The sequence below is a fragment of the Camelus bactrianus genome, chromosome 15 (assembly GCF_048773025.1).
Source record: "Camelus bactrianus isolate YW-2024 breed Bactrian camel chromosome 15, ASM4877302v1, whole genome shotgun sequence".
In the NCBI taxonomy this organism is placed as follows: Eukaryota; Metazoa; Chordata; class Mammalia; order Artiodactyla; family Camelidae; genus Camelus; species Camelus bactrianus.
Window position 1 is genome coordinate 26,980,053 of NC_133553.1, and position 19,745 is coordinate 26,999,797.

The 19,745-nt window shown below is 36.7% G+C and overlaps 1 protein-coding gene across 2 annotated transcripts in view; it reads right to left on the reverse strand.

The window, feature by feature from the left end:
• LDAH (lipid droplet associated hydrolase) overlaps positions 1–19,745 on the reverse strand; it is an 82,358-nt gene that overhangs the window by 48,089 nt on the left and 14,524 nt on the right. For both annotated transcript variants that reach the window (XR_006722081.2, XM_010947380.3), the window contains exons 3-4: positions 16,243–16,386; positions 6,225–6,394 (exon numbers count right to left, since the gene is read on the reverse strand). Coding sequence is in view for 1 of the 2 variants with exons in the window: in XM_010947380.3 (XP_010945682.1) it covers positions 6,225–6,394; positions 16,243–16,386 (314 nt within the window). In the remaining variant the exon portion in view is untranslated. The remainder of the gene's footprint in view (positions 1–6,224; positions 6,395–16,242; positions 16,387–19,745) is intronic.

Below are 19,745 nucleotides of genomic sequence, written 5' to 3' on the forward strand. Positions count from 1 at the left end.
CCATCAACCCAAGTTTTCGCATCCCACTGCTCTCTACACGCACACTATGCTGCATCTGAATCATACCATCCACTGTTCTTTTCAGCTGTCCAGTGATAAAAACAATTTCCCTTTTTTTCATACATTTCTCTACTGCTTAGAATGCATATAAGCCCCCCTCTCCGCAAAAAAACCATCATATTCTGTTTTTAAATACTGACTCATCTTTCCTCTGTTCAAATACCAGCTCTTCCATGATACTTTTTTTTTTTTTTTTTTGGATCTTCCCAGTTAGAAATCACCTCTTTTCAAACACTCAGAGCCTCACACTACTCCTCACTTTGTCTTCTGTTTCTTATCACTTATCCAGGGACAGGACTCTGACAACAGTTACTTTGACAAATGAATCATCTCTTATTTTTCCCCCACCTCCAGATTATCTCAACTGGTAAACACAACTTAGTGATGTTATATAAATGTTTCTCACAGGCATGTCTAAGTTTGACTATAGACACACAGGTTCATCAGAATGGTGTAAGTACATCACAGTCTCAAGAATCTTACTATTTCCAGAATATTTGAATTAATTTTTTTCCTAAAATTACTCCTGAATCAACATATACATGATCTAATATGTTATTTTGACTCTTTCGTAAAGTTTTTGAGCTTCTCAGCTATACTTTTGGTGTGTTTTGAGTATCTACAAAACCACTGGGGATCCCAAAAGAAACAAAAGAAAAAATGTTATTTTGTTATTGCTCTCAGCAATAACAAATTCCATTTACTTAATTTTGTCAATTTTACTCTTGTATCTTCATTTAAGATGTGTTCATTCTTACTTGAGACAAAATTCTAACACAGTTATCTGTTTTTTCTGTTCGAAGCAAATGAGTAGCAACAAAGGGTAAGCAGGGGAGAGAAAAGGCACCTAACACTGAGGGAGGAGATAAAAAAAAACTTTAAAGAAACAGATATGAGAATTCTTTTTTAAAAAAGTACTATCATCTAAGAAATTTCAGGACATAGGCAAAAATCCCTGTTATTTTACTGTAGTAAATAACAATATTAAAATGATGTCCTTGAATCATTAGGAAAAAATTCTTCCATAATCAATGTGCATTGTTGGAGAAGACAGATAAGTAAAAAACATATTTTAGACAAATTTTTACCCAACTGAATAAGTAGTCTAGGGCTTAAAGGAGTGACTTTAAGTGATCTGGAAATTTCATTTAGAGAGAAGGTATTTTTGCCAACCAGACAGACAAAGGAAACTCTATGTTATTGTGCATTTTCCCCAAGGAAGGCCAAATAATATAAAAAATTAAGTTTTGAAGGATCTGATACCCCTGGAAGGGGAGGAAGTGTTATCATTAAATGCTGTATAAATTCTTAGAGGAAAATGAAAGTTAAATTACTTGAATTTCGCTTCATGACTCAGTACAGAGCCCAGTTAAGAACTGAGGGCTTTCAACTCCTAACTTTGAACTTTATGCAAACAATTTACTGGCAAAATCAGATGGCACATTTAAACATACAGAGGATTGATGCTGAGGTAGACAGATAGTGGGGGTAAGATGATTACTTTTTTGTTTCCATGTCACCCCTTTCTGCCCCCAAATGCTAGAGCAGTATTCATGGGGTCTCCTGCTCCTAGAGCTGCAACGTAACGAGTCGCATGAAGCTAGCTGTATATATTCCAGGAACGTACCATGCTATCTGCAGGCTCGCCTCTGCCATCAACCAAAGCTTCAAAGAACCATCAGGTATCTTCTTAGACTCTCTTTATACCCACAATTAATATAACCATACCCCACTCCTAGATTCAGACAGTGCCGAGGTTGAATCCTGGCAAGGCCCTTTTCAATCAGTTCCTACCTTTAAAGCTAAAGATGGGACTAGACTATCTTTAAAGGTCTTATGAATCTGAAATTGTGTTTATTATTTTAAGTCACAACAGTACTATTTAACAATCTCTCAATTATTATTTTCTCAAGCTTTAAAAAATATCCTTCATTCTGGACATTACTGTCAAAATATATGAGTATTTTCTATAAATCTTTATAACAAATTTGCTTTAAAGAAAAAAAGGTTTTAATCATGGATTTTTAAAAAGACAATTATTTCATTTAGTACATTAAAACAGGTCAGATAGTATGTCTAAAATATGCAATAAGTCTCTTAAAATGATTTTAAGACCAAAGTTTCCTATAATTAGTTACAAAAATATTATAACGAATTGAACCAAAATAAAGCCAAATAAACCAGCTACTAAACTACACATATGTCCTCAAAATCTTATGGGAGTCAAATATTCCAGTAAAAATAACAGAAGAGATGGAAACACAAGTTTCTTATTATCACACTTCATATGTTATAAAACATAACAGTTAACTTATTTTTGGCAAAATGATTAGGGATTGCAACATTCTGGCTAACACAACTTATTTGATTGTCAAACGCATCTTAAATGGAGCGTGTCATGCTAACTTCAGGCATGTAGGCACTGTGCCGTCTTAGAGTAGCCCAGAGACACTGAAATTTCAACACTTCAGCAGGGATCACACCACCAATACTAAGTGGGCCAGGTGTTTAAAGAGGGGTTGGGGCGGGGGGTGTACTTCAACAATGTAGTTAATTGAAACCAGATAAAGTTTTTGAATAATAAAAAACAATCATACAGATGTTCAGCCTCCTCCCCGGGTGACCTTTATGGACAATTTATTGCACACGTTATTTTCTAGAGTACGCCCTTTTTAAGGAAACAGTTTCTCATGTCTCTCTGAAAACTCTATAACTACAGTATGAGTTATGTCTCCACCAACAGACTAGGTTAAGTTCATGTTTCATCTGCCTTTTGCCTTTTCACCACTGTTTCTGCAAGGGTAAGAACACCTGAAAGCAGAGCACTAATTAGAAAGTTATAAAGCTGAGGAAGCTGTAAGAAGCTACACTAACCTTAAGATGCAGTGTACTTCCTTCCCAACAGACACTGTGAACGCAAGCCAAAAAAGAGAGATGGGTTCAAAACAAATGCGTTGAACAACTGTTTTAAAATATGCGTTAGAGAAATTATACATTACATTAAGAATGGATGTGGAGCAAACAAACAAAAACCAAAAGGGAAGACCTGTGATTAAGTTAACAAACTGTGAAGAATTCAGAAATGGGTATTTTCCCCCTATGTTTATATAATAGTGTATTTGTCAGGGTTCTTAAAAGAAACAGAATCCATGTATACATAAATACGGATATAGATGAAAGAACATTTATTACGGGAATTGGCTCACACAATTATGGAGGCCAAGAAGACCCACAATATGCCATCTGTAAGCTGGGAACCAGGAAAGCCAGTTGTCTCATTCAGTCTGAGCTCCAAGACCTGAGAACTAGGGGAAAAGATGAGGCTGAAGGCTTGAGAAACTGGAACTCCAATGTCTGAGAGCAGAAGATGGCTATCTCAGCTCAAGAAAAGAGAGAGAAAGAATTCACCCTTCCTGTAAGTTTTTGTTGTATTTGGGCCCTCAACAGATTTGATGATGCCCACCCACAATGGTGAAGGCAGATCTTTATTTACTCAGTCTAATTCAGATGCTAATTTCCTCCAGAAACAGACACACTCACAGACACACTCAAATGTTTTACCAGCTATCTGAGTATCCCTTAGCCTAATCAAGTTGACATGTAAAATTACCATCACAAATAATAATAATAATATTGTTATTTCAAATATGCAAGTACTTTAAAAAATGTTTTTAGAGCTTTTAAAACATCTGGAACAACTAATAACAAAAAATTGTATTTCATATCAGTTTGCTATATTTTATTTGACAGGACCAAGTCACTTCCTGTACCAGGAAATAAATTCAGTATTTTAATTTATACATACCCCCCCACTACACATCTACATGCTTGATGGTAGGTATGTCACACAGGTGAAATCCTAACTGTAGAAGTGGTGGGGTAGGTAGCTTCTGGCATGGCCCCAGTGATCCTCACCTTCTAATATTCATGCTCTAGTGTAATCTGCTCTCCATGAGTGTGGGCTGGACCTACTGATTTATTTCTAACATACAGAGTACTATAAAAGTAATGAGCAATTGGGTGACAATCTGTGACTTCCATCTTGCCAGCAGACTCTTTCTCTGGCTCTTCCCCCCTACTTGCTCTGATGGGGCAAGTGAGAAAGGTCCACATTCTAAGGAATTGAGAGTCGCCTCCATCCAACTGCCAGTGATGAACCAAGGCCCTCAGTCCAATCACCCTTAAGGGAGAGAACTTGGAAGCAGATCCTTCTCCATTCAAATCTTCAAATGAGACCATAGGCCTAAAAGACACTTTGATTACAGTCTTGTGAGAGATTCTGAACCAGAGGACCTAGTTAAGTTGTGGTCAGATCCCAGATCCACAGAAACTGTTAGAGAATAAACGTGTATAGTTTTATACTGCTAAGTTTTGAGGTAACTTGGTTACACAGCTCTAGATTACTAATACAACAGTTAACCTAAAACCTGAGCCAGTGATTCCACTGTCATTTCCATTATAGTAATAAATAAAGCCAATACTTATATGGAACTTTTAAGTTCTAGGTACCATTCTTAATTCTTTATATAATTCCTCACAAAAAATCCTTTGAAGAATATATTCTATCCCCATTTTACAGAAGGGGAAACAAAGGTACAGAAAGACTCAGTAACTTGTCCAAGGTCACAGAGACAAAAGATAACAGCAAGTATTTGAACCTAGGTGCCTTGGCTGTAGGGTGAAGACTTACAGCAACCATGCAAAGAGGACTGCTAAGGGGCTAGGACTGGATGCTATGAAGACGGTAGCATCACAACATGGTACTAGAGGAGATTTAGAGGCCCAGCAGAGGTTAGAAGCCATGCAAAATGCTAAAAACAAAAGGAAAGCTTGATTTCTGATTAAGAATGCCTTATCAAGGGGGAAAAAAAAGAGTAGATGCAATAATACAGTGAATGAAATCCAATTTAGAATTTATTGAATTATACTTAGAAATGAAAAATACATTTTCTTATATCCAATATGAGAAATTAACAGTCTCCATCTGGTGTTAAAAACCACACCCAGGGAGGCTACAGTTGTACTTCTCCCAAAGGCAATTATAAGTAATATTAAGCTGGTAGGAAAAGGAGCGAATTCCTAGTGAGCTCCAGTGAAGATATTTTATCACATGGAGTAAGAAAAGTCAATATCCTAGGATAGGGAGAGTCCAGAAAGGAATCACTTCCTATCTTGCATTCAGATCACCAGGTTAAATAGCACTCCTTCATGCTCCCACACCGTCTACTAACATAAGATGGTCATTATCACACCTTCGGGTTAGTCTGTCTCCTCCATTAGACTTCAGCCTTTCTTTCCTCAAAGACTATTTTATTCACTGGGATGTCTTCAAAACACAGCACAAGGACTGATACATGGCAAGTGCTTAATAAAAGTTTATTGAACAAAGAAATAATTTATGTTGTGAATTGCATTCATTTAATGGGTCATTTCAATGGTACATGTCAGTGAAAATACGAGGTTTCATTTTGTTTTGAAGTGTTTTGTAGTTCACTAGCTTTCCTGGCAATTTAAATAGATCTTTATGTCCCTAGTGTCTCATTTAATATCTGGCATATAGTGGCACCCCATAAGTATTTGTGAATGAATGAATGAATGTTTCCAAAAGGCCGCCAGGTTATAGAACAGAAAAGAATTCAAACTTAAGACTAAAGATTTAGTGTTCTTTGAGAAAAGATGTTTGCCTATCAACAGTGGTGATGATGATAAATTTTCTTCCTTTTGAAAGAAGGCATGAATATTTGCATAATGCTCTCCCCAGACAAGATTCTTGACTAGGTCTAAGTTGATGTCTGCTCTTAAATATTCCTTTATAAAAGACAGCAATTTATATGTAATTTAAGAACTCCAGATAACCCTAGATTAAAAGGCATTTGTTCCAATATAAAACTGTAAATTAACTCTACCTCAATTTTTAGAAAAGGGTTGTTTGGAAAATTCCTACCTCCTTCAGCATTAGTTTTTGAAACATTATGGGAACTGCATGAACATACTCTCACCCAGGCCCACAGAAACATGAAGTTGTCCTTATGGACGGCTACCAAATATCCCTGTTTGTGTTCTATTCATCAGTTAAGCAAGAGACAATACAGCAAAGGACATCTGAGAGGATTTGTGCAAGTGCACAATCAAGCACCTACAGTTACCTCCAGAGGCGTACTTACTGGGAGCTCAGGGGCATGCTTCAAAATCTGAAGGGAAATATAGCAGCCTATTGAATGGCCAATGACCACCAGCTTCATTTCCTTTGGCACGTGAGTTCTCAGGAAAGCTAGTTTGTGTTCTACTTGACCCTGGAGTCCATAGATGTCCTTAATTTCTTGAACATTTGGATCTAAAAGCAAAAACATAAGTATGTTTTCATAAGTGAAAGTTATCTCTTCATTGGGAAAAATACCTTAAAAAACAAAACCAATAGCAATTGCAGTAATTATCATTTACTGAAAGCCTACAAGGGGCTCGCCACAGTGCTGGTACTTCATTTAAAGTGTATTGATCAATCTTCACAACAACCATGGAAAGGAAGTATTCTTACCTTCATCTTATAGAGGAAAATTCCAAAAGGCTCACAGACATTAGGTGATGGACTGGCAATAACACAAGTGGGACAGGTGAGGTTGAAATCCAGGTCTCTCTGTCCTCAAAACTCATGAACCCTCAACTATTCCATGAAGTACTGTTACTTTAGGCCAATGGTTCTCAAACCTGAGCAAGCATCAGAATTCCCTGGAGAGCTTGTTAAAACACTGATGGCCTAGGCCCAGCACCAGAGTCTCTGAGTCAGTAGGTCTGGGTTGACGCCTGAAAGTCTGCAGTTCCAAGTTTCCAGGAGATGCTGTTACTGCTGGTTTCAGGACTGCACACTGATAAACACTGGTTAGCCTAAGTTGTAGGATTAATGGACAGTCAAAGATAATCCAAGACACTCCTTCAGTATTTTACATAATCTTTGTTTGTTTGTTTGTTTGTTTAAAGAAGTCAAGACTGAAAGATGCAGGCAGAAACGTTTTAAACCGTTCCATTTAACCAGCACAGTCCTGACCTGAAATATCCTTTTTTCCTTTCACAAATGAACCATCTTCTAGATTCTTTAAGATCTAATTAAAACTTTATCTAGCTAATCTTTAAGAAAAATGGAGCCTTCCTTTCTGCTTAACCAGTACTCAGTTCTTACTACAGCACTTTATTACACTTGCATTACTGTCTGTTTATTTCCTCTCTTAGACTGTGAGCTCCTTGAAGGCAAAGTCCATTTTTTCCATCTGTGTCCTCTGTGACTAGGACACAGTACATATTATTGTTGAATGAAAATATGAATTGACTAGACAATCTCTGAGGATGCCGCCAGCTTAATTCTATGAATATAGAAAACTTGAACAGATTTCCCCCATGAACATATACATAACCTCAAAGACAGGGTGTAATACTTCAAAACATCACAAAGTAGTCAACTGCTTTCTAAAAATGGAGTCATTGGAATACTAAATTTTTTGCCTTCATGACTCCTGCAAAGTTCTGATGCAAACTGTAAAGAACCACAATGTGGCTCATTCAAAATGCACCCAAAACTCATTCTGAAGGACTGCTCTTCAGTTTTTTCTGTACACATGCTGTTTTTGTTGTTGTTGTTGTTCCTTCAGTGCTCAGCTCCCCCTTGTTAATCTGGCTAACTCCTCTTCATCCTTCCAACTCTCAACAAGTGTTACCTCCTCTGAGAAGCCTTTCTATGATTCAGTGGTTGAGGGGTAAAGTAGCCTTCCTTGCAGTTTCCACGGCATCCCATGTTTATCTCACCACACTGCTCCTAATTCACTCCTACTTTATAATTCTAAAGTTTATTTCAGAAGGATGTATAATCAGTTACAAAGCAGTTCTGTGAGGAACTAAGTAATATCAGTTATCAGTTAAACATCAGTTATGTTTCATCTACTTGTTCAAACTGATTGATCCCGTTATTAAAATTTTGTCAACTCTGGATCAAAATATTATGCATCCTTTACAGCTTCAGGACAGAGGTAGATCTGATAACTATTTCTTTCTTCCATTTCACATTAACTAAACTGACCACTCTGCAAGAAAACAGTGACTAGTTGACCCACGGTAGTCTTGAAAATACAGGTACAAATACAATATACTCCCTCATCTTCAAGGAACTCACAGTCTAATAAGAGGAACAGAAATAGATAAGAACACTACTACAAAACATTAAAGTATGTCTCAAGCATTTCCTTGAGAAAATAAGAGGGTTTTATTGGATAACAATAGAAACATACTGTCCCTTTGGGTTCATAAAAGTGTGCCTTTCTCCAAGTAACTAAGAGAGATATCTGAAAAATCCTGTTTATAGGATTATTTTAACTAATTTTAACTGCATATTTGAATATAATCATAAAGGTCTAAATTTAACAATATATATTTTAACAACACATACACATGTATATTTATGTAGCTCTGCACTGGATATAAACACATAAGTTCTACTGTATACTGCCACACAAGCAATATTTACAAGTCACTGATGACCACAGAACTAACAAGACCAGGGACTAGTGATACACGAGCCTTCTGCTAGGACTGAGTCTGCAGACAGGAACTCTCTTAATCTTACGTTAGAATTTTCTCAACTAGTAAAGTCTTCCATCCCGCCCCCATCATTGTTCCAAAGCTACAGCTTAAAAATAACTTTAATTAAACAACTTACATGTGGGGATTAAAAGGCTAAAATTAGCACTTCATATTTTAAAGAACGCTTTGAACAAGATGAATATATAGTTTACTCTTCAGGTCAAGTTTTTAAAACACACAAACCAAAAATCATGTGTTGTTTAGCATGACATGCATGTAACTAAAAAGAGAAATGAAATTTACTTGAACTTCATGATAGTAGACCACAAAGGCATAAAAGTGTGAGGTATAATTTTGGTTATTGTGATGAGTTCCACGCCTGTTTGTGGTTATGTGGTTATGGGAGAGGAGGAACAAATAAGGTTAGACAGGAATGTTCAGACTAGATCAAGCAGGACCCTGAACATCACCAAGTGACTCCACCGTGTGAGCAGTGAGAAGATACCAAAGGCTCTCAAAGGGAGGGGCAACGATCCCTGTGTGTTACAGGACGGGAGCTGCAATGCCATTCTCCCTCCTCCTGCTGTGCTTCCGACTTCTGTCTTCTCTGAGAGCCTAACGATTTGTTTGATTCTTAGCTTCTTTTCTTGCTCTACCCTTTCGTCTTCTGCTTCTTCCCACCCGCTGAGAGACTTATTCGTTTATTTCTAGTGACTGTAAGCCCTGAGACTTGACTGACTGATTATCCCTGTCTTGGGCTCATCCAGTCATTTCATATAACCTCCATGTTTCTCTGCCAATCACAGTCCTGGCAAGAGAAAGCTCTACTGGTTTTTCTCTCAGTTTTGGAGTGTGTTATTGATCCTTTAGATAAACATACCCAAATTCAACATGAGTTGAAAGACTGTGTAACTTTTTAAGGTAATGTTTTATCAGCTGAAACTAAACCACTATGATTTTTAGCTTTTATGTTACAATTTTTGAACAAATGACTTAAAATAGTTGATAATGAATCTGCCATCAAGTAAGCTGACTCCATAGTAAATCAAAGCCAGAAAGAGTTTATACTTCTAATTCCTCAAATTTTCTTTTCACACTTTTTTTTCCTGAATCACCCACTTCTGACATGGGTGAACATCTGCTCTCCCAATTATACTCAATTTATGACTGTGATAATGTGGTGCAACTAGAGTATTATTTCCAACTGTTCATAATTTTAACATGTGCTAATATGAAGCAAAATATACTTTCAACATTTGATGTGTGGTTATAGCCTATGTCCTTTCTCTCAATGATTATGTACTTTTCACACTTTATTTTGCATGTCAGGAAACCTGCACTTTAGAACAATAATCTTGGATGGTGAATAATATATCTGTCCTGCCTATCCAAAGCATTTGACTACAGTGTGCATTTACAAACATAACCTCCAAAGTGTTAAACAGATGAAAGCAGAACTGTTCTGGCTGATTGGGGGGATGAGTGAAGCCCAGAGCCCCACTTGCCCTTTATAGAACTTTTGGGCTACTTACAACACAGGTGGGAAGTCAGTGACCTAAAAGGCAGCACCATACATATTAATCTAGTAGGTCGTCAATAAGTCCTTGATGATGGATGACTTGCCCTCTTACACCCTCTAGAAACCACAGCTTCCTTTGGCCCTGCGGTGGCCCTTTGGGCTAATGCCTCTAGATGGCACTGTTCTCATTAGCAGCAAAGGACCCAGGCTCTAATTAGTCATTAGGTCAACAGCACAGGAGTAGCCCAAGCAAGAAGCATACTCAAAATAAAGTTATAAATAATAAGATATCAATTTAAAATAAGAATTAAAGACATTTCCCAGAAATTCAGACACACAGCAGATTCTTTCTACTGGTTTTCCCTACCAGCGTTTACTGGTGAAGATCTATGGCAGTGGTTCTGAAAATGTGGTACCAGGACCAGCAGCATCAACACTACCTAGGAACTTGTTAGAAATGCAAGTTCTCAGGTCCCACCGCACTTCTACTCAATCAACAACTCAAGTGGTGGTACCCAGTAATTTGTGTTTCAATAAATCCTCCAGGTGATTCAGGTGCCTGCCGAAGTTTGAGAACCCCTGAAGTAGAGCTATTCTTCAAGTGTATTTTTTACTTTCAAGGTTGCTGTTCACATTTTGTTCAACATTTGTTTTGTCTTCAGTATGACTTAAAGGTTTACTGTGATAACTAAGTTGGATGTTGCTCTCATTAGGTAATTCAATTTATAACTTCTATTATGACGGCCTTCCTCACTAAGGTGTAGGAAAAAGGCACACTAGCTAATCATCACTAAATTTGAACACCACTAAAGAGGTATTATCCTTCACGAGGACCCCGAGGTATTTCCACTACTTCCCAGCTCCTTCTGTCTTTGGTTATCTCTTCTGCCAGAGTTAAGACGACAGGCCAGCAGAGATGGCAGCTTTTCAAGATTTCACATGTTAAACAAGCCTGTTTCCTAAGAACTCTTTTAACACCTCTTATTTTTCTGAAAATAAGATGGCCAAAGCACATTCTAAGCAGACATACACATTTCCTGACAAAGGAAAAACTGGTATCAAACCCCAAAATTTATTTGGGTATATAAGAAGAAATAACTTAAAACAATAAAGATGTACCTTTTAAAATATTTCAGGGTAGACCAGTTTGAAATATTTGATTTCACTTTCAGTCACTTTTCAATGTGATAGTTTTTGACATCAACGTTTTGTTTTTAATCAAGGTAATAAAATGTATATATTCAGTCTCACTTTACAAAATCTTTCACTGCCTTTTACTTGCCTTTCAAAGCACAACCTAGCCTTTAAGCTAAGTGTAAAAGGCTCTCAAGTAAACTGCATTCATAGAGGAACACATACACACATACATGTAAACAGAAAAAGACACTATGAAAAGACATTTTGAGGTATTTATGCAAGCATTTGCCATGAGTTGCATAGTTTCATCTAGACTCTATCCTATCCCCTTTATGAGTCATCACCAGAAAAGAGTGACAGATAGGGTACAACCTGCAACTGTGGAAGGGCTAATAAGCATTAGCACTTTGCACTGGCCACTCGAGACGACCTCCCACAGAACCAGAGCACCGACTTCAGCATCAGAAGTGCTGGCTTCCTGTCCAGGTTCTGCCACTCACCAGCAGAAGATCATTTGGCCCTGTTGGGCCTTACTTTCCTTCCTTGAAAAATAAGGGTTCAAGGTGGGATTTGAAGTAGACACTTTAAGCTCTTAGATCCTGTAATACTTTTTCTTTCTTTAAAACCCTTAAAGAAATTTTTTTTCAAACTTACACAAAAGTCCAGAGAACAGTACAACAGACCCCCATATATCCATGGTCCAGCTTCAAAAATTATTCATTTTCTTTCTTCTTTCTAGCTTTACTGAAATATGACTGACAAATAAAATTTGTATATATTTAGGTTGTACACCATGATTGTTTTTAAAAGTGTACAAGGTGATGATTTAATATACATATACACTATGGAATGATTCATAATCAGGTTGAGTAACACATCCAACACCTTGCATAGTGAGTGTAAGTACTTGATAGTAAGCTTTTGATTGATGAGGCAGTCATTTCAAAAGACATCCACTTTGAAAAACATATTGTCAGCTGTAATGACCCAGCTACTAGCAAAACAATCAGATAAGGAACCAGGCCACCCTCGCCCATGAACGCTTTCCCTTTCAGAAAGCCTTGGATAATCTAGGTAACTGCTTGAGTGACCCACTTCTCCCTTTTTCCCACATCCTCACCAAGACTTGTTAACTTTTGTGTTTTTTTTTGATATTAGCTATCCTAACAGGTGTGAGGTGATACATCATTGTGGTCTTGATTTGCATTTCCTTGATGATGCTGCTGAGCATTTTTCATATGCATTTTGTATACATATATATATTTGCATGTCTTCTCTGGAAAACTTGGCCCATTTTAAAAATTCTATTAGTGTTTTTGCTACAGTTGTATGGCTTCCTTATATATTTTGGAAATTATCCCCTTATCAGGTATAGTTTGCAAATATTTTCTCCCATTTTGTAGGCTGCCTTTTCATTTTGTTGTTGTTTCCTCTGCTGTACAGAAGTTTTTTAGTTTGATACAGACCCAATTGTTTATTTTTACCTCTGTTATTTGTGCTAAGTAACAAAAAGTCATGGCAAAAAAAAAATTATTACCAAGACCAATGTCAAAGAGTTTTTCCCTTATGTTTTCTTCTAAGAGTTCTATGGTGTCAGACCTTAAATTTAAGTATTTAATCCATTTCAAGTTAATTTTTGTGTATAGTGTAAGATAAGGGCCCCATTTCATTCTTTTGCATGTGGATATCCAGTTTTCCCAATACCATTTATTGAAGGTACTATCATTTCCCCATTGTGTGTTCTTGGTCAAAGATCAGTTGACCCTATAGTCGTGGGTTTATTTCTGGGCTCCCTATTCTGATCGTTTGGTCTGTTTTTATGTCAGTACCATACTGTTTTGATTACCAGCTTTGTAATATAGTTTGAAATTAGGAAGTGTGTTAACTTCATCTTTGCTCTTCTTTCTGAAGATTATTTTGGCTATTTGGTGTCTTTGTGGTTCCATACAAATTTTAGGATTTTTTTCTATTTCTGTAAAAAAAATGTGATTGGAATTTTTGTGGGAATTTATATACAGATTGCACTGAATCTATAATATATAATTATCTAAATAGAAGATAATTGGGGAAATAAAAAATATAAAGTAGGTGAAAGTGGCAGCAGAAGAAATTTGAGTGACTGAAGTGCTAAAACAAAGCCTGGATGATCTTGCTTATAACGGGCCTGATCACCGAGAGTGGAAACTGTTTTAGCAGAGAGGAGTAGAGTTTGCCAAGACAAGGGCAATCTTACATGTGATGCCTTAAAAAACAAAAAGACACAGGAAGTCTGGGTGGTGAGATATCCTAACAATAAACAATATAAGCGCAATGGATTTGTTTCAAGCACAAAGTGCTAGCAAAGAGGCAGGTTCACAGCAGGTACTCCAAAATGGTTAAATTGAATCAATGGAATTAGGAGAAAAGAAAGCTTGCGGGAGGGAATAGCTCAGTGGTAGAGTGAGTGCTTAGCATGTACAGGGTCCTGGGTTCAATCCCTAGTATCTCCATTTAAAAAGAAAAAGAAAGAAAGAAAAGAAAAGTAAAATTAAAAAAAAAAAAAAAAAGAAAGCTTAAATTCCATTCTCAAGAGTTGGCATCTGATGTTAAAAGTCAATTTAAAATTATCGCAGGGTTCTGGAATGAGAACTAGTATTTCAGGAAGCTGATCTATACTACAATATGTGAGAATTAAGAGGCGAGGTCAAGAGCCTGGGAGTTGTGACATTCACAGTGAGATGACACATGAATAGTCTGAGCTATGGCTTCAGGAGTGAAAAGAAAAGAGAACCAGATCGCATGCTAACTATAGAACCAGAGTATCTACTCTGTATGCATGAGGGTGATTTTGTTTCTTAAATTCTGCAGTAACCACATTGTATCTTGACTATATGCACCAGTTAACAGCCAAAAATAAGACATGGATAAAAATAGTAATCATCTCTTAATTGTCACTCACTTCTTCAAATTAAAAAATGTTTACAATTTAGCATGCCTGCAGATGTTCATGAATGTGGAAAGAACTTCCACTTAGAACAGAAACTTTTCTTTCACTGCTCAACAGGATTAAAGCTTCAAAAGGCCTGCTTCTGGAAACTGTAAGGTTATTACTTCTAAGGATGGACCAAAGGGCAGCTTCTAAAACTTCAACAAATATTTTATAAAAATATTTTAAGAGATAATTTGTATGTTCTCCTGTTGCTCAGGCACAATGTCATACGTATATGCTGACCTATACTTGTGATCAGATTTGAAATGTCAATACATAACATTTTCATTCATGATTGTTAAGGACTTAATGTTTGTGTTCCCTATAACTCTTATGTTGAAGCCCTAACTCCCTCAATTTACATTGGTATTTGGGGATGAGGACTTTGGGAGGTAATTAGGGCTAGAGAGGGTCATAAGGGTGGGGGCCTCATGAAGGGATAGGTGCCCTTATAAGAAGACGTCAGAGAGCTTGAGGGCCTGTGCATGCTCTCTCTTGCATGTGTTTGCTCTCTCTCTCTCTGACGCGTGAGGACATAAAGAGAAGGCGGCCACCTGCAAGCCAGGGGTAGGGCTCTCATCAGAACCTAGTTATGCTGAAATGCTCATCTTGGACTTACAGCCTCCAGACTGTAAGAAAATAAATCCCCGCTATTTAAGCTACGTAGTCTATGGTTTTTGTTACGGGAGTCTGAACTAATACAGTGATAGAAAGTAAAATGTAAATATTAAGTTACTTTAAAATTCCAGTATTTGTTTTTATAGTAACAGATTCTATTTTTAGAATGGTTTTAGAGTTACAGAAAATTTGAACAGACTAGTCCAGAGAGTTCCCTTATCACCTATCCCTTTCTCTCTCTCTATGCATACATGGTTTCCCCTATCATTAGATGCTCAGTAAGATGCTCATACCATAGGAGAGGCTAACCAGAACCAGGAGCAAACTAGGTAATGAAGCCATAGCCACCTCTCCCAGCTCAGATTGACTAGGTGGCACCCTCAGGACAAATGACCCTTGAGTGGAATGCCCACAGAGAAGTTATGTTTTTCTTTTTCCTTCTCATTTATTTTTAGAAGAGAGAACATGCTAGAATACTCATGAATTAAAAGCAGGTAATTTGCATGTCTATGGTACTACTTCCTCCATTTAAAGGTTTCCAGTAATCTACAACTTAGAGTCCTCTTCTCCCCCAGCTTTCAAGGTTCCTCCTTGAGATCTGGCCCTGCCTAGCACTGGAGTACCTACTGAATCTCTCTCCCTGCTACGCTAATCCTTCTGCCTGTTATATCTCTGCACCCACCTCCACCCTTCAAGTCCAAATTCTTACCCAACTGTTAAAACCCATTTACTCCTCAAAGTCTTTTCAAACTCATACCATGTTCTCTCCTTTGTTTACTCCTTAAGAATTGACATGATCAGCAAGCCAGAGTTTATCATTTGACTACTAGCTCTAAATGTGAGACGAGAGCTTCTTTAGAGTAAGGACAATGGCTAAGAACCATGTCTATAATACTTCACCATTCCTCTTAGTACAATACTGGTACTATAATACATGATCAATGCCTATACAGTTGACTGCTAGTTGGTAAATAGAGAAGGCAAGTCCTAGACAAACTGTTTGATATGCCCAAAGTTTTAAAGAAAACTATCTGCAGAAGAATTAAAATGATCCCCCAAATCCTAAAATTACCAAAATGTGGAATGCTGGGCCAAATGCCATAAGCAGAGGTTTCCATCAGTATAACTCTCTCTTTTTTTTTTTTAAAGCAATGGGGGGAGGGAGGTAATTAGTTTGTTTGTTTGTTTATTATTAGTTTTTGTAACAGAAGTACTGGGGATTGAACCCAGGACCTTGTACATGCTAAGCATGAGCTCTACCACTGAGCTGTACCCCCACCCTCCGCCACTGGTGTAACTCTTAACCTTAGGAGGCTTTCTAGAAACATGAATACCCACTCACTGTAAAGAAAAGCAGATGTTAATAAAGACATACCATCCGATGTTGTAAGAATCTTCTTGTCTTTGGGGGCAAAGGCATGCCCAGCATGACTGATAACCCAAACTGGAAAGCGTCTTTTTGTTGAAGAATACAAAGCCTTTGCAAATGGCACATAAAGGGCAGAAAATCCTGGGTTACCTAAGAAAAGAAACAGATTTTACATTAACCGAAGCAATAAATTCACCTAAGACAATGCACAGACTGAAAAAGAAAGATCTATTTTTTTCTTATACTTTACTCTACAAACGTAGTAATATTTATACATACAACTCAATTTTAATATCCTTTATACCTTAAGTTTGGGAATGATCACTTGGAAAATTTCTGCTCTGGCTTTGTTTTCTAATTGTTTCAAATAAATTCTTCCTCCCTGTTCCTCAACCTAATAAATGGAACTACCAATCATAAACCAATACCCAAGTCCTAACACCAGGAGTCATTCTCGGTTTCTCCCTGTCCTTCATATCCAACATCCGATTCACAAATAAATCTTGTCAACTTTGCTTCAAAAATATATTTCATCTTTGTCCATTTCTCTCCGATAGTATTATCACTTCCCACTGGTCTACCCAGCCTCCTAACAGGTCTTCTATCTACTCTTGTCTTGTTGGAATCCATTCTTTAAGGTATCCAGAGAAATATCTCCAAAGCTCAAGTTGAATCATAGCAGTACCCTACTTAAACACCCTTCAGTGGCTTCCCACTGTCATCCAGATATCTAAAATCATTAACACTGCCTGTAAGACCCTTTAAGATTTGCCTACAGTCAGTTACCAAGCTATATAAAAACCAGTCAGTGTAAGAATCATTCACAAAGAGAACTTAAAGGAGTCTATAGTTTTCTGGTCATGTATCACAAGTACTTACATTGTAAAGAGATGTATAGTTTGATATTGTGGGGAAGAGACTACCAATTTACACATACAGATTTTTCTTGTGTATGTACAGAAGGTATTTTTGACATAGGTTTGCTATAAAAAAAAACCAGAATGAATAAATGATCTTTTTTTAAAAAATAGTCAGTTTTTAATAGTCTCTTTAGAATTCTGATTGAAATTGCATCTCATTATCACATTAATTTAGAAAGACTTGATATAACTTTTTTAACATTTTTTTATTGAGTTATAGTCATTTTACAATGTTGTGTCAAATTCCAGTATAGAACACAATTTTTCAGTTATACATGAACATACATATATTCACTGTCACATTTTATTTTTCTCTGTGAGCTACCATAAGATCCTGTATATATTTCCCTGTGCTATACAGTATAATCTTGTTTGTCTATTCTGCATATGCCTGTCAGTATCTACAAATTTTGAAATCCCAGTCTGTCCCTTCCCACCCCCCACCCGCTTGGCAACCACAAGTTTCTATTCTATGTCTATGAATCTGTTTCTGTTTTGTATTTATGTTCTTTCTTTCTTTCTTTTTTTTTAGATTTCACATATGAGCGATCTCATATGGTATTTTTCTTTCTCTTTCTGGCTTACTTCACTTAGAATGACATTCACCAGGAACATCCATGTTGCTGCAAATGGCGTTATGTTGTTGGTTTTTATGGCTGAATAGTATTAAAGACTTGATATTTTTTGTATTACTGAGTATAACCTTCTAGAAATATGTCATGTCTCATATTCAAATGTTTTATGTTTCTCAGCAAAATTCTATAGTTTTCTTCATATGGCTAGAAAATGATAATAGTCAACATTTTAAAGTGCTATAACTTATTACATGCCAGGCAGTATGCACATTTTATATAACTCATTTAGTCCTCACATGAGGTAGTACTATTCTTATTTTCATCTTAAGGGTGAAGAAACGGAGATAGGGAGGTTAAAAAATTCGACCAAGGCGTTATTAGCGTTATCACACAGATCTAAGTGCTCAGTAAGTATTTGAAGACTGAGAGAAAAGAACATACAAATAAAAAAACAAACCCTCAATAATACTGAATTTTAAAGAGAACACAAAATTACCTAGTCTAGGATCTTATGCATACCTTGTGTTACTCTTACAACAGCCCAATAAAGTAGCTGATATCACTAGGGATAATGAATTGACAGCCACTGGCACCCAGTCTTGGCACACAATAGATGCTAATAACTGGTATCCATTATTACTACAGTTATTATTATATCTTTCATTTTTAGTTTTTTCTAATTGAATAAATTTGATACATAACATTCTGTAAGTTTAAGGTTTAGAGACTGTTAAGCTGGTCTGACTTTGAAGAAAATCCAAAGATAACAACTACAAGATTAAGACGTAGTAGTCATAATGACAGGATAAATGAAGCCAGGATGAATGAGCACTAGATAATGGAACTGCTATAAAACAATTTTTTCTCCCTATCTCTGGGTTTAAGTCTGTGTTCTTTCCCTTAATGACTATAAGATCTTAAGCAAATCCCCTTAAGCTTTCTGATTTACTATTTTATCACAATCAAGTAAATGATAATGCCAACTGTTCCATGCCCACTCATTCCATTCAGTACTACAGCTGCTTCTGTATATTCTTCCAGTTATCTTGTAATTTATATTCTAGGAGAATATATTGACATAACTAAATAGGTGAATAAAATAATGTGAGAGTGTGATAACTTCTATGAAGGACATAAATATGATCGTATGATAGAGAAGGGATGAGAATAGGGTGGCCTAAGAAAAATGTGTGAGGAGGTGGAATTTAGCTAAAACCCAAAAGAGAAGAAATTAATCATGTAAAGATTTGAGGGCAAAGAACACTAGGACAGGAGAAGAACAGGTGCAAAGGCCCTCAAGCCATAAAGAGTTTGGCTCCTGAACAAACAGGAGAGTCCACAATGCCCAGTAACATGAAGGTCCAACTTCGAAACAGAGGTGGAAACTATAATGCAAAATGTTTAAATGTCATTGCATACTTCACCATTTAAATGCTATGGCTTATGTTACACTTTATGAACTATGAACTCAACTTCCTGGTTAGGAAACCACAGAGAAAATTAAAAGGGTCTTGTTTACACAACTAAAATCATATATATATATATATATATATATATTTATTTATTTATTTATATATATAAATAAAACTATCTATCTCCAGGTGTAAGGATGTTCGAAAACATCCCAATACAGAAATGCAAGTCAAACGTTTTCTCAAAGGATATCAAAATGTGCTATAAACACGTCTGAACATACATATGGTCAAATGCCTGAGCAACGTATGAGTCTGTGGTGATCATCTCTAGACCCCAATTGCCAATAAACTCTTAACTATTCAACATTGTAACTGTAGACTTACACCTTCTAGTTAACCTTTTAGGGGATAAAACTTTTCATGTATCAAGTTAATGTGACCCAACATCCTTCTAGAGAAGGCTGTCACGTGGACAGGACTTTGGCCTTGTCCATGGAGCCTCGTCTGCTTCATTTCCACTCACTGTACTCACAACACAAGACCCATCATGTGATTCCATTATCTCCATAGGACCACTGGGGAATTACATTGATTCAATA